The 13,593-nt window shown below is 42.7% G+C and overlaps 1 protein-coding gene across 2 annotated transcripts in view; it reads left to right on the top strand.

Moving 5' to 3' along the window:
• Positions 1-13,593, top strand: part of SLC25A48 (solute carrier family 25 member 48) — a 388,984-nt gene that overhangs the window by 312,375 nt on the left and 63,016 nt on the right. Inside the window, exon 6 of one of the 2 annotated variants that reach the window (XM_078653233.1) lies at positions 5,487-5,620. The exons of the other annotated variant lie outside the window; for it this stretch is intronic. Within the exon in view, the coding sequence (XP_078509359.1) occupies positions 5,487-5,620 (134 nt within the window). The remainder of the gene's footprint in view (positions 1-5,486; positions 5,621-13,593) is intronic. 2 annotated transcript variants of the gene reach the window in all.

Genomic DNA, 13,593 nt, shown 5'->3' with positions numbered 1-13,593 from the left:
TGACCCTGAACCCTAAAAAATACCCCTTTACCCAAAAACTGAAAACTGACCCTGAACCCTAAAAATACCCCTTTACCCCAGAAACTGAAAACTGACCCTGAACCCTAAAAATACCCCTTTACCCAAAAACTGAAAACTGACCATGAACTCTAAAAATACCCCTTTACCCAAAAACTGAAAACTGACCCTGAACCCTAAAAATACCCCTTTACCCAAAAAATGAAAACTGACCCTGAACCCTAAAAATACCCCTTTACCCAAAAACTGAAAACTGACCATGAACTCTAAAAATACCCCTTTACCCAAAAACTGAAAACTGACCCTGAACCCTAAAAATACCCCTTTACCCAAAAACCCAAACATATAACATTCTAAAAATAATTATATACTTAGCAATACTTACGTTGTAATGGTATGCGTTGTAAAGGTATCTGCGTTGTAAAAACATGCTTTGTAAATGTATGCGTTGTAAAAGTTTTTGCGTTGTAAAAGTTTCGTTGTAATGGTAGTGCATAGTAAAAGTTGTGTTGTAAACGTTGCATACCCACTCCAGTGGGTGCAACAGTAGGGAAAGTGTTGTATAGCGTAGGGGTTAAAATTTCTATTCCAACTTCAGAGAGTGCAATAATAGGGAAAGTAAATACTTCACAAATAGATATAAATAACATAAATAGTAATACCAATTACAAATAAATAAAATATTTTACTTGTGTATAAAAAATATTAAATATTTATTTATAAATACAAAATAAAATTATTTAATTATAAAAATTGCCTACTCATACTAATTAATTACCTCTTAACAATAAATTAATTTACAATTTAAAAATTAATAAATTAATTTTAATTACCAATTATATTTTAATTAATTACCTAATAAAAATTAATTAACAAATAATTCAAAATACATACCAATAATTTAAATGACATATGTAATTAATGAAAACTAAATTATTTCCCACCCTATTCCCCTATTAACCCACAACCCGCTACAGAAAATAAGTGAATGAAATTAACATATTTATCAATTAATCAATTAAAATTATTTACCAATCATATTTTTATTAATTACCAATTATTATTTAATTAACAATGTATTCCAAATAAATAAGAATAAATAAATTAACATATTTAATTAATTATAATTAAATTACTTCCCACCCTATTCCCCTATAAACCCACAACCCGCTACAGAAAATAAATTACTAAAATTAAAATATTTATCAATTAATCAATTATAATTAATTACCAATTATATTTTAATTAATTACCAATTAATAATTAATTAACAATTAATTCTACATAAATATCAATAAATAAATTAACATATTTAATTAATTATAATTAAATTACTTCCCACCCTATTCCCCTATAAACCCACAACCCGCTACAGACTTATATTACACAAAAAATTAAAATTATTATTAACTTACCTTAAATTCGATATTTTTGTTGGCTATATTATGTCTAGTCGATATTATGTCCATTCTATATTTTTGATTCGATATTATGTCCATTCTATTCGATATTAATTTTCTCTAGTCGATATTTTTGTTGTCTATATTATGTCTAGTCGATATTATGTCCATTCTATATTTTTTACTCGATATTCGGTCCAATCGAAATAAATGACTCGATATTATGGGTGCACACCGGCTAAGGCCTTGTATATGGTTATAACCGGGGAGAGGGGTCCTCCAGATGCTGCCCTGTAATGCCTCGCTATGGCAGAGGGTTTCTGATGGAGAATGGATTTACTTTTTTCCATCTGGGGGCCCCATGCTCGGGTGTCACTTTGCCTGACCCCAAGATAGTCGAAGTGGTGGACTACCTCTAGGGGAAGACCCTCTACAGTCACTATACGTCTGCACCTTTTGTGGTGATTAATCATCATAACTTTGGATTTGGATGAGTTTAATTCTAGCCCTCTTTCCCCACAAAAAGTGACAATGGCATTCAGTTCAGATTGCAGGCCCATCAGGGTTCGGGAGGTTAGCAGGGTGTCGACTGAAAACATTAGTATTGAGGTTGGTATTCCCACCACTCTTTGGGCTAAGTCTTTGCATGGAGAAACAACCTTTACAATGCAGTCATTACATCACACTAACTTTACATACCAGTCATTACATCGCAACATCCTTTACAGCCATTACATTGCATGTCACTACAATGCATGTCATTACAATGCATGTCACTGGAATGCAGGCATTATATCGCAAGTCATTACAACGCATAGTACCCTAACACTATCCAACACTTACCCTACTGTTGCACTCACTGGAGTTAGAATAGTAATTTTTAACCATAAACTATCAAACACTTACCCTACTGTTGCTCTCACTGGAGTTAGAATTGTAATTATTACCCCTATACTATCCAACACTTACCTTAAATGCAATGTAATGGTATGCATTGTAATGGTATGCATTGTAAAGGTATAATGCGATGTAATGGAATGTGTTGTAAAGGTAGTTTCTGAAAATGCGATGTAATGGCATGCTATGTAAAAGAATGCGTTGTAACGTTCTTGTGTATTGAACTATTAATCTAACGCTTTATCCCCTTCCTACCATTAATTATCCATTTACTGGGTCACTCACTGGCACCCACTGTTCCATTCAACCGTTAAAGCTTTCTCTTATTCATTGGCTATCCATGCAGCCACATAGACAAACTAGACAATCAACAAAGAAGCATTTACACTTATAAAACAGTTAGACCCATAGGCTTTGCAAACGCTTGCTTAGAATGTACAGGCTTATGACATAGCAATTGAATTTGCATAAAGCAGTGACTATTCCCTCATAGTAATAGGTCATTCGAAAGCCTATGTCATTCATGGCATCCACTGTACTGTGACATATTAGACCCGATTAATAAAGGAAATCGATTTTTTTAATTTCGGTGTGGAAGGGGTCACCTGGCAGAAAACCACCCGGCCTTAATTGGCCAAGATTTGTACACAAATAACGCAAGAAGTATTAGATCGAACCACTGACATTCTTCACATCCAAGATAGATCAGACTCCATGTGGTCGGCTTCCACATATGACAGGTCTGTCAATTCATGAAGAATGAAAACCAAGATCAGACTGTTTCTCTCCACCGGGTAAAGGACATGTTACTGGCCACTGAGTACCACATACAATCTGTAAAGACCTAGGACATCATTTCTCCTACAGCAATTTCACACATCCACGGACTAAGGATCTTAAATTGAATATAAACTACCCAACAGGAATGTAGATTATCCTCTCCATAGGAATCTGTTGAACATCCGTACACCAAGCAAGTGGTGGCACACAGCTATATAAAGGGACCGGAGCACTCTCATCATATGATCGCGTCACTGATTGTAAACTCTTGTTTGTGATTGTAACATTCAAATGCCTAGAATCCCATTAAGATGTCTCCTTGAGGAAGGGCTAAACGAAGTGTGTGCTTATTAAACGTCAATAACTTGCCTAAAATTATGATTTCCAAGCTGCCATTGTAAAAAAAAAAAAAAGACAGATATGTTGGGGTGAAAAAGTGTTGCGGCGCCTGGACTCATTTTTATTTTATCAAATCACATTTGCAAAGCCAGTAGTTTGCTTCACTATTTTCTTGAAAGTTCATCATTGAGTGGAAAGTTTTTGTTTGTAGTTGGGTGAGTGTGTAAAAGCAAGCAGGGTCATTGTTGGTTAGTGATGTCGAGTGAAAGTGACAGACATCTCAGAGATAACCTCCCAGATATGAGAGAACGACCTCCGTCCCACACTTACATGATTCTCTGGATGGGTAGGAATGATAATTGGATTATTTAAGTAATTTTCTCTGGAAAATTCAATAAGTGATTTTTTAAAAAGGATTTCGTGCAGACATGCACAAACTCAATTTGGGATGCCCATTGTTTTGCCATTCAATTAAACACCTTCCACAATCTGAAGTAGAATGTGTGTGTTTAAAGTTTCGGCGGTAACATTATCGTGTGCAGGGTTACCAGTGGGTAGGTTTACATGCTGCAATAGAAGGGTTAATTTAGGTTTTGCCTGCACATCGCTTGCGCTGTGCTTCTGAAATCTCTTGTATTTAATATATCTTAAAAGGAGGCTCCTATCAGTTTTTTGTTAATTCCCCAGGCTGCATGCAATTAAAATACTTCCACTAAAGCTGTTCACACTGTTTACACCCCATTCACTGTCAAGATAAGATTTCTTCCCATGGAAAAGGCAGACAGCTTCTAACAGTATGCTGGAATACTTGCTTTTTATTACTTAGCTGTGTAAAGCATATGCTTTAGCCTTAGAATGTTTGTGGCATTTCCTATTTATGCCTCAGTACCTTTCTTTGCACTTTGAAGGCAATATCGGATTGATTTTTTCAACTTAATCTATTTGGCGTTATGATCGAATTCTAAATGTTATAATAAACATTGCACTTTAAACATAAAATTAACATACAAGAGCTAAGCTATATTTTACTACTACACAGGCAGTCACAAGTGCAGTTACCTTGCAGACAACAGGATCTTCATTTGTATGGTGCAGTAGGGTGCAGTGGCACCGGGCCCAAAAGTTGTAAGAACTCCTCTAAACACCTAGTATTGCTATATTTTACTACTATACAGGCAGTCCCAATTGCAGCTACCTTGCAGTTGAAAGAGGATCGACTTGAATGATGCAGCAGGTGCAGTAGCACCAGGGCCAAAAGTTGCCATTTCTCCATTAACACCAAATATTGCTGTATTTTACTATTAAACAGGCAGTCACAAGTTATCTTTCAGGTACTAGGGTAATGATTTGAATAGTGCAGCAGGTGTAGTGGCACAGAGCCAAAAAGTTGTAAAAACTCCTCTAAACACTGAATATTGCCATATTATACTACTAGTCAGGCAGTAACAGTTGCAGTTACCTTGCAGTTAAAAGGATCCTGATTTAAATGGTGCAACAGGTGCAGTGGCACCCGGGCCCAAAAGTTGTCAGAACACCTCTAAACACATAGTATTGCTATTGCATCAAATAATTCTATTAGTTCCCGCTTTCGTTTCATTTAGAACAATATTGATTTTTACTTGTCTGCACTAAACAACTAATAACAGCCCAAATATACTGCCTTTTTGTACATAAACAAGTCATAACACTTTAACAGACTTTCTGTAACTTATATTGTACAACTGTTCAGCAAGCTAGAATTTATAACAAAAAGCAGCTTATTCTTAATCACATAGGTAAAGCCTAGAGCATTTACCAATGCTTGTTTTCAGTACTCTCTCTTCCAACTTTCTTCCGCCACTGCTCCCTTCTCCGGTCCCAAAGAGGGGGGCAACATGTGTACTGAATTCTGACATCAATCAGCACTTCAGGATTAACTGCTAACATATGTACAGCATAATAGCTTGCATGCTAGAGGTCTTTGAAGAAGAAAACCAAAAGACACGCAACTAAACTGAATCTTACATCGCCTTTCCTTCATGCCAATAAGATGTCTTTTTTCAATATACCAAGGGGCCATTTCCTGGGGAACCGCGACTCCAATGGACGTTGTGAAAAGCCGTCTTCAAGCAGATGGAGTGGGCACAAATAAATACACAGGAGTGGTTGACTGTATATGCCAAAGCTATAGGAAAGAAGGATTAAAGGTAGGAAACATCGAATTCACCTTTCCCATTTAAGAGCTACATGAAATTCAGAGCCACTGATACTAAATTATATCATATATTTTTTCCTGTGAGCCTCAATCCTCGGTCGGAAAAAGTGAGCAATGCAAGGAATGTTGCTAAATGTGACATGACACTGAAACATTTTCTGCAACTTTTCAGTCAATTGCAAACAACTCCACCCACGCTGAAACAGCCAATCAGCAGACACTGTAGTGAATGTCCCCCAGGGAATCGATTTTTCAATGTTTCCATTTTCTATTTGCCAGAAACATGAATGCAAAACGTGGCGTTTTTATGGAGACGTAAAGTGTAATGTAAATCTGGCCCAATTTTGTTTTGATCTGCATTTTCACTGTTGCTTTTACTGAATTATGTTCAATCTCCTTACAGTTTACTTTGCAAGGAGCTTGTGGTTGGATACTTATGTTAAGCGTTTTTAATGAAGCATTGACCCTGCTCAGATTTTGGATGTATAAGAATAAATCGTCTATTAAATTATGGTTTATGATCGTTTGCCCCCAATGCTTGCTGATGTCTTACACTAACAGCGAGTTTTTCTGTTTTGTTCTCAGGCGTATTGAGTAAGCTCAAAAGGTATTGTGCATGTTGTGCAATTCTTTGTACCCTACAGATCAATGTTAGTCGATTGAACATATTTTATTCCAAAAGCTTTTGTGCTATGGAATTACTTCATAATTCCACTATATTCACTTGTCACACACAAAAAACATTTATTAATATTATGAGTGTTTTTGCTATTTATTAATGTTTAAAATGTCATCACTGATGTTAGATGTGAGGTCATAAGCACTGCATGGAAAAGACACGAGTTATGGTAATCATATCTGGCCAATTTCAGGAGGTTTTGGATCACTGTCATAATTTAAATTACTGGTTTTTCTTTCACGGAATCCCTGCCTTTTTAAAACGTATTAATATATTATAATCAAAAGAAACCATAAGATTTTTGAGTGACCATGCACAGTGCTGGATTAGCAGCAGGGGTTGCAGCGAATGTAAAAATTGGCTGACCCGTGCTGAGGTGTGATTGTCTGCATGCCACCTGCTATGTTCAGGCCTTGTGCCCAACACCCCAAAGAGCATGCCGGGCATCATGGACAGTCATCGCTGTAGAGCGAAGATCTTGTCCGGCGTCACTGACAGTCGTTACTGGAGATTCACGTTGGTGGTCACTGTGGGCTGTTAATGCTGCAGCATGATGTGCATATCTCACGTTGCTGGTGATCGCTGCACCCACTGTAGCGCAAAGAATCGGGTCTATCAGAGCTTCTGAGGGTGATCGGCGCAGGTAGCAAGATCTTGGCACAAACTATACACGTTCATGGGCACAAAGAGCCCACAACTTCAGGATTTCTTCTTTACTTTTTTTCTTTTCATAAATCTTTTTATTTAGCTGTTATTCGAGAATCACAGATCATCAGCAAACAATTTAGAAAACACACTTTGGACCTCTTGCAGGGGGCCCGAACATCAATAAATGTAATTGTGTACCCAGTCCCTATCCTCTGGCGTTACTCAATGCGTAGTGTGTCGGGTCGTGGATTCATTGTTAGATAGCTGATGTGTCCCAGTTCCCTCCCCATCTCCCTTCCTCTCCCAGTAGACCGTGGATATCCCTGTACTGCATCCACGGTCTCCAGATCTTGTCTAATTTGTGTGTGCAGCCCAGGGACTGATACGCTGAGCCTCAGCCAGTTGGCACCAGTCAAGGTCCTCCTCTCAGTCTCGGACTGTGGGAGACCTATTCACTCCCCAGAGTCTAGCTAGGTTATGCTTTGCTACCCGGTGGCCATGTTTAACCAGGTGTATACAATCTTGGGCCACTTCTTCTCCGCCCAGTAACAGCCACTTGTCCTCGAATGGGATCGATAGGCCTGTCAACTTTCTTATCACTTCTATTATAGCCGTCCAGAAAGTTTGAATCAGTGGGCAGGTCTAAAGTGTGTGGCAAAACATGCCTGTGTTGTCGCAGTCCCTGATGCAATCAGACAAATCGCTACAGCCCATCTTGTGAACTTTAGACCTGGAGAGGTTTGACCTATATAATATCCGATACCACAAGGCAGAATTGTGCTCACATGGCTATTTTTCTGGGGCTTTGCAATGCCTCACTCAACTCATCATCCTCCAAGGGGCCCACATTTTCTGTCCAGGTCTCTCTGATAGGGGTTAGATTATCTGGTTTATTGTTTAATTTTTTTTATACATTAGGGAGACTGCCTTGGGAGTCATAGGGTCTAGAAGCTATCGGTCCTCCATAGGGGAGAACTCTGAGATCTGTTACCCCTCTGGCAATCAATCAATCAATTAATCTTTTGTAGAGCGCACTAATCACCTGTGAGGGTCTCAAGGTGCTCGGGGGAGGTGCAGTTACTGCGCGAACAGCCAGGTCTTGAGAAGTCTCCTGAAGGTCAGATGGTCCTGGGTTTGTCGCAGCTGTGTGGGGAGGGTAGTTCATGTTTTGGCGGCGAGGTAGGAGAAGGATCTGCCGCCGGTGGAGGTCCTGTGGATGCGTGGGACGGTGGCGAGGGTGAGGTCAGCAGAGTGAAGCTGGCGGTTCGGGGTGTAGAAGGTGAGACGTTTGTGGAGGTATGCTGGTCCGGCGTTGTGGAGTGCTTTGTGAGCATGGTTGAGGAGCTTGAAGGTGATCCTCTTGTGGACTGGGAGCCAGTGCAGGTCTTTCAGGTGGGCGGTGATGTGGGTGTGGCGGTGTATGTCGAGGTTAAGGCTTGCAGAGGCATTCTGTATGTGTTGGGTTCTTTTCTGGAGTTTGGCAGTGGTTCCTGCGTAGAGGGTGTTGCCGTAGTCCAGTCTGCTGCTGATGAGGGCCTGGGTAACCCTCCTTCTGGTTCCGGTGGGGATCCATCTGTAGAGCTTGCGGAGCATGTGGAGGGTGTTGAAGCAGCAGGAGGAGGCGGAGTTGACTTGCTGGGTCATTGAGAGCAATGAATCCAGGATAAACCCCAGGTTGCGTGCGTGGTCGGTGGGTGTGGGTGCAGCTCCCAGGGCATCTGGCCACCAGGAGTCGTCCCAGGTGGAGGGGGTGGAGCCGAGAATGAAGACCTCTGTCTTGTCTGAGTTAAGTTTCAGGCGGCTGTTCTGCATTCAGTTGGCGACGGCCTTCATTCCTTCGTGGAGGTTGGTTTTGGTGGTGGCGTTGTTCTTGGTGAGTGAGAGGATCAGCTGTGTGTCGCCGGTGTAGGAGACGATGTTGAGGTAGTGCGAGCGGACGATGTTGACAAATGGTGCCATGTAGAAGTTAAAAAGGGAAGGGCTGAGGGATGATCCTTGGGGCACGCCGCAGATGATCTTGGTGGCTTCAGAATGGAATGGGGGAGGCGGACCCTCTGGGTTTCTGTCGGTGAGGAAGGAGGTTGTCCAGTCCAGGGCTTTCTTGCGTATTCCTGCATCTTGTAGGTGTGTGCATTATGTGTGGTGTCAGACAGTGTTGAAGGTGGCTGAGAGGTCCAGGAGGAAGACGGCCGGGGTTTCGCCATTGTCCAGTAGGGTCCTGATGTCGTCTGTGGCACCGATGAGGGCAGTTTCGGTGCTGTGATTGCTGCGGAATCCAGATTGGGACGGATCCAGTATGTTGTTCTCCTCGAGGAAGTGGATCAGTTGCCTGTTGACGATCTTTTCGATGACATTTGCCGGGAACGGAAGCAGGGAAATGGGCCAGAAGTTCTTGAGGTCCTTTGGGTCCGCTGTGGGTTTTTTGAGTAGTGAGTTGATCTCAGCGTGCTTCTAGCTTTCCAGGAAGGTGGCCGTCTCAAAGGAGCTGTTGATAATCTTCCAGAATTGGCGTGCGATGTTGTGGTTTGCTTTGTTGAAGATGTAGTGAGGGCAGGAGTCGGATGATGAGCCGGAGTGGATGGAGTTCATGGTCTTGATGGTGTCTTTGTCATTGACGTGGGTCCAGGAGATCAGGCGGTTGGTGAGGCTGGAGGGTAGTGAGTCTGCGGTGTCGGCGGCTGTAGGAAGGGTCTGGGTGTTGAAGCTGTCATGGATGCCTGTGATCTTGCGGTGAAAGAAGGTGGCTAAGCAGTCGCATAGGTCTTGCGATGGAGGGATGTTGTTGGAGCTGGAGCTAGGGTTGTAGAGTTCTTTCATGATTTTGAAGAGCTTTTTGATGTTGTGTGCATTGTTGTCGATGCGCTCCTTGACGGAGGTCCTTTTGTTGGCTCGGATGAGTTGGTGGTGCTTGCGGCTGGCATTCTTTAGGGCTGCGTGGTTGTCCGGTGTCTGTTCGTGGCGCCACTTTTTCTCGAGTCTTCAGCAAGTCCGCTTGGATTCCTGGAGGTCAGTGGTGACCCAACTGGCCTTTCTGTTGGTGCGCCTGTTTGATAAGCATGGGCGGATCTAGCGGATCTCGCGTACGCGAATTTGTGGATTAACGGATTCGCAATCCGCGACAATACGCGAACTCTCGCGGATTTGCAGATTTTCCCGTTTTTTGTGTTGGCGAGCGTTCGCGCGGATTTTGGGACAATTTCGCAATTGCGAACTTACTTTTCGGCTCTGAACGGCCGCGACTATGTTGTTTCTACGTCTGGTTTATCATCACAGGTTCACAGCACCCTCTGTTTCACCACTGCCACCCTCTGGGACACCCATGCCACCCTCTGGTACATCCTCACTGCCACCCATTAGGTTTGTTTATCACTGTAGTTTATGGGGGTTGAAAAAAGCAAGCACACCTCCCCTACTTCAACTGCCATGAATTAATTTGGGGTTGATTAATGTGTCAGTTATTTTGAAAGTTCCAGTCTGGCTGGCACCTGCTTCCTTCCTTTTCTGTAATTTGCTTTCTGTTGCAGTGCAATTTTTTTTCACAGGACCTTTATGGTCTACTTGTAGCTATTCTATGAGCCTGCTGTTTGGGTCATAGCAGGGTCATAGAATAGTTGCAAACTCTGGAGGGGCCCCTCAGGAAGCACTAGAGTGAATGTTACTAATGTTAAGTTTGAACTTTTGCACCTGCTCATTGCTTTCAGTTTAGCAAAAATCGTTTTTTCTGCAATTTCGCGCGTTTTTTGGGGCGCGAATCCGTGCGAGATCGATTTCGGAAGCCGCGAATGCTTGCGAATACACGGAAAAAATGTTTGCGACGTGTATGTTCGCGTGATTTTGTGCGTGTTCGCGAGGCGCTTGTAGCTATACGTTTGCCAAGTTACCCTAGCGTCGTACACGGGCGCAGCCATCTTGTTTGCGTGACGTAATTCCGTTTCCGGCCGCTATGTGTAATCTCGCAAACTGTGCTGCTCGCTAGTACAATTTCGCGCGTGCTCGCGAGGAAAATCTCGCGCGAACTTACCCACGCGGTCGTGAACGGGCGCGGCCATCTTGTTTCTCATTCATTGCTATGGTTCTGGGCATGCTTTCTGTATCCTCTCTGAATCTCTGCCATCCTTTGCTTGTTTGAAGTTTATTTGATCTATTTTACTTATTATCTATCCCTCTATTTTTCTAGCTCTATATTTTTGTGTTTTCTGCTGCTTTTAGTTACTTTTAAACTACTTTTTTAAACTCTTTTCTTTTCTTCTTCACTATTCTATTTCTTCTTTATCATTTAACTTTATTTCTGCCCAGACCATGGTAAAGGGAGCCGGGAAGCACCCTGAGAAGGGGAAGGGTCCCGCACCCCGTGCCCGGCTCCCGTGCGGGCGTTTGAGGGGGGAGCAAGTGGTGCCACGGGAGATCTTTAGCGCGGAGGAGGTGGCCGCACTCATCTTCCACGTCCAGCGCCGCCTCCCCAAGACGATCCTGGGAGGCGGCAAGATCGCAACTGGCTATGGCATCCGGGAGCGCCGGAAGCGGTGGGAGAAGGTGTGCCGGGCCATGTTTAAGCTCTCTGGGGTCCGGCGCACATATAACCAGGCCACCCACCGCTGGACAGATGTCATGGACCGGGAACGGGACTTGCTGGACGCGCTCGGCGTAGAGGTCCCCGGGCTTGGTGAGTAGTAGTAGCTATTCATCACTACTCTGTTTTATCCGGCTCTGTTATTTGCAAATCTTTGTTCTTTACCAAGAGCAATAATGCTGCCGATTACATTGTAGGTAAATTATATTTCAAAATCTTCTATGCATTTCAGGTGCACTGCTCTCCTTCTCATTAGCCTTGCTTGCTACTATGCTTATTTGTTTTGTATTTTGTGTTCATTTCATTGGCCTGAGAAATTATGTATGAGTGTAGTGTAAAGATAAGAACTGCGTAATGCTAGACACTAAGGGTCGCGCATCCCTGCAAAGTAGCAGGGATGCGGCAGTAATTGTGTGCCATGCCACCACCCATTGGCCCAAAACGTCACAGAAGCCTTACGCATCTGTGCCGTAAAGGCGGCGCATTGCTGGAGTTGCGTGCCAACGATGGCGCAGCTCCAGCAATGCTCTGGGGTACCCTATCTCCCCAATGCTGCATCAAGCCGTACGTCGGCTTCAAGCGCGCAGGGTAACTGGTTGACATCTTGTAGATTTCCCTCAGCCACTTTTAGGATTCGTTCCTGCGCAGGTACGCCCTCCCTTGCGCCGGAACGCCCCCTGATGGCGCAGGGCTTTACAACGTGATGCATCGCCCATATGTGTTTTTTTTTAATATATACGCCGCACCAACACCATGGCGAGTCTTTTGTTCTGCCGCTGCGTCACAAAAAGTCACGCAACAATGGAGGAAAATGAGCCGCAAGGGACTCCAAAATCAGCCCCAACAGACTGAAGTCCAGTCCTTCCTTTAGACACATGGCTATAAGAAGAAATAGTGGTGGTGGTGGGTGGATTGATAGTTTGAGTATTCACTGATCTGCAAGCAGGATGGACTTTGTCTGTCACTTCGCGTGCTGCGGACTGCTGCCTGCCAGGCCTAGGCAAACCTCTTTAGTAGTCTGTTTATTGAGTTACATAGGAACTTTCTAAGTCAACGGTCCGCAAATCAGGCAATACGAATAACGTAGTATACCACATGAGATAGATCCTGTGGAATAGTTGTCTATCTATTTGCTATTTCTCCAAAATATTTTGTTATTGTTCTTTTGAAATGTTTGATTTGGTTGACAAATCTCATCCATGTTTTCTGGTCTTTCTTTCTTTCATGTTGTACATCAGCTCCCCCCAAGGGCAAGAGGAGTCGGACACAGGAGGAGGAGGAGGAGGGTGCTGTTCAGGAGGATGCAGGCCAGGATCGGGCAGGCGAGGGCTCCTTTGCTGGCCCCAGTAAGTTTTAATTTTAATAAAGAGTACCTATTTTTTCCTAGCGTTCCTCATTCGATTTTTTCTAAATCGTCTTTGATCTTCTTGTAGACTGGATATAAATTCTTATCCTGCCTCGAATATGACTCCCTGTGGTATTACTAGATTATTCTTATTAGTCTGTCTGTGTAGCTAACTAAGATTGGACATTTGGCAATTCCATTGGACTCCCATTCTATTCAGCAATAGCTCTATGCACTGTCTCCTTACTGACTAGATAGGGTGGCAGAGTCATTTAGCTCCCGATGACACCGATGATTGATCCCCAATGATCTTTAGATTACCCTACGCAGGACAAGAGTACGGACGGAGTCACAGTCAAGAAGTGTCAGAGGCACTCATGCTTGCAAAAATTCCAAAACCTTTAGCTCATCCACTCTAGTCTGGAGGACCAAAAACCACAGAGTCTATTTAAGTTTCAAAGCTTTATTAAAAGTAAACACATTTATTAAAATCAACTTTGTCATAAAACTATTTAACTGAAAACGGAAAAGTGCTTAGTGCTGACGATTAATTGGACACATTTCTTGTGGTCGAGCCGAGCTCTCACCTGGTTTGAACTTGATCCTGGTCGTGTTCTTAGAAGTCAAGCTTCTGTCTGTTAGGAGAAAAAGTGGTGCGTGTTAAAAATAAAAAGCAAGCATTCATCAGTTGTGCATAACAGTGCAGCAAGACAACAGCCTTCC

This window comes from Lissotriton helveticus, chromosome 7, assembly GCF_964261635.1.
Source record: "Lissotriton helveticus chromosome 7, aLisHel1.1, whole genome shotgun sequence".
Taxonomy (NCBI): Eukaryota; Metazoa; Chordata; class Amphibia; order Caudata; family Salamandridae; genus Lissotriton; species Lissotriton helveticus.
This window is presented reverse-complemented; position numbering and strand designations above follow the sequence as displayed.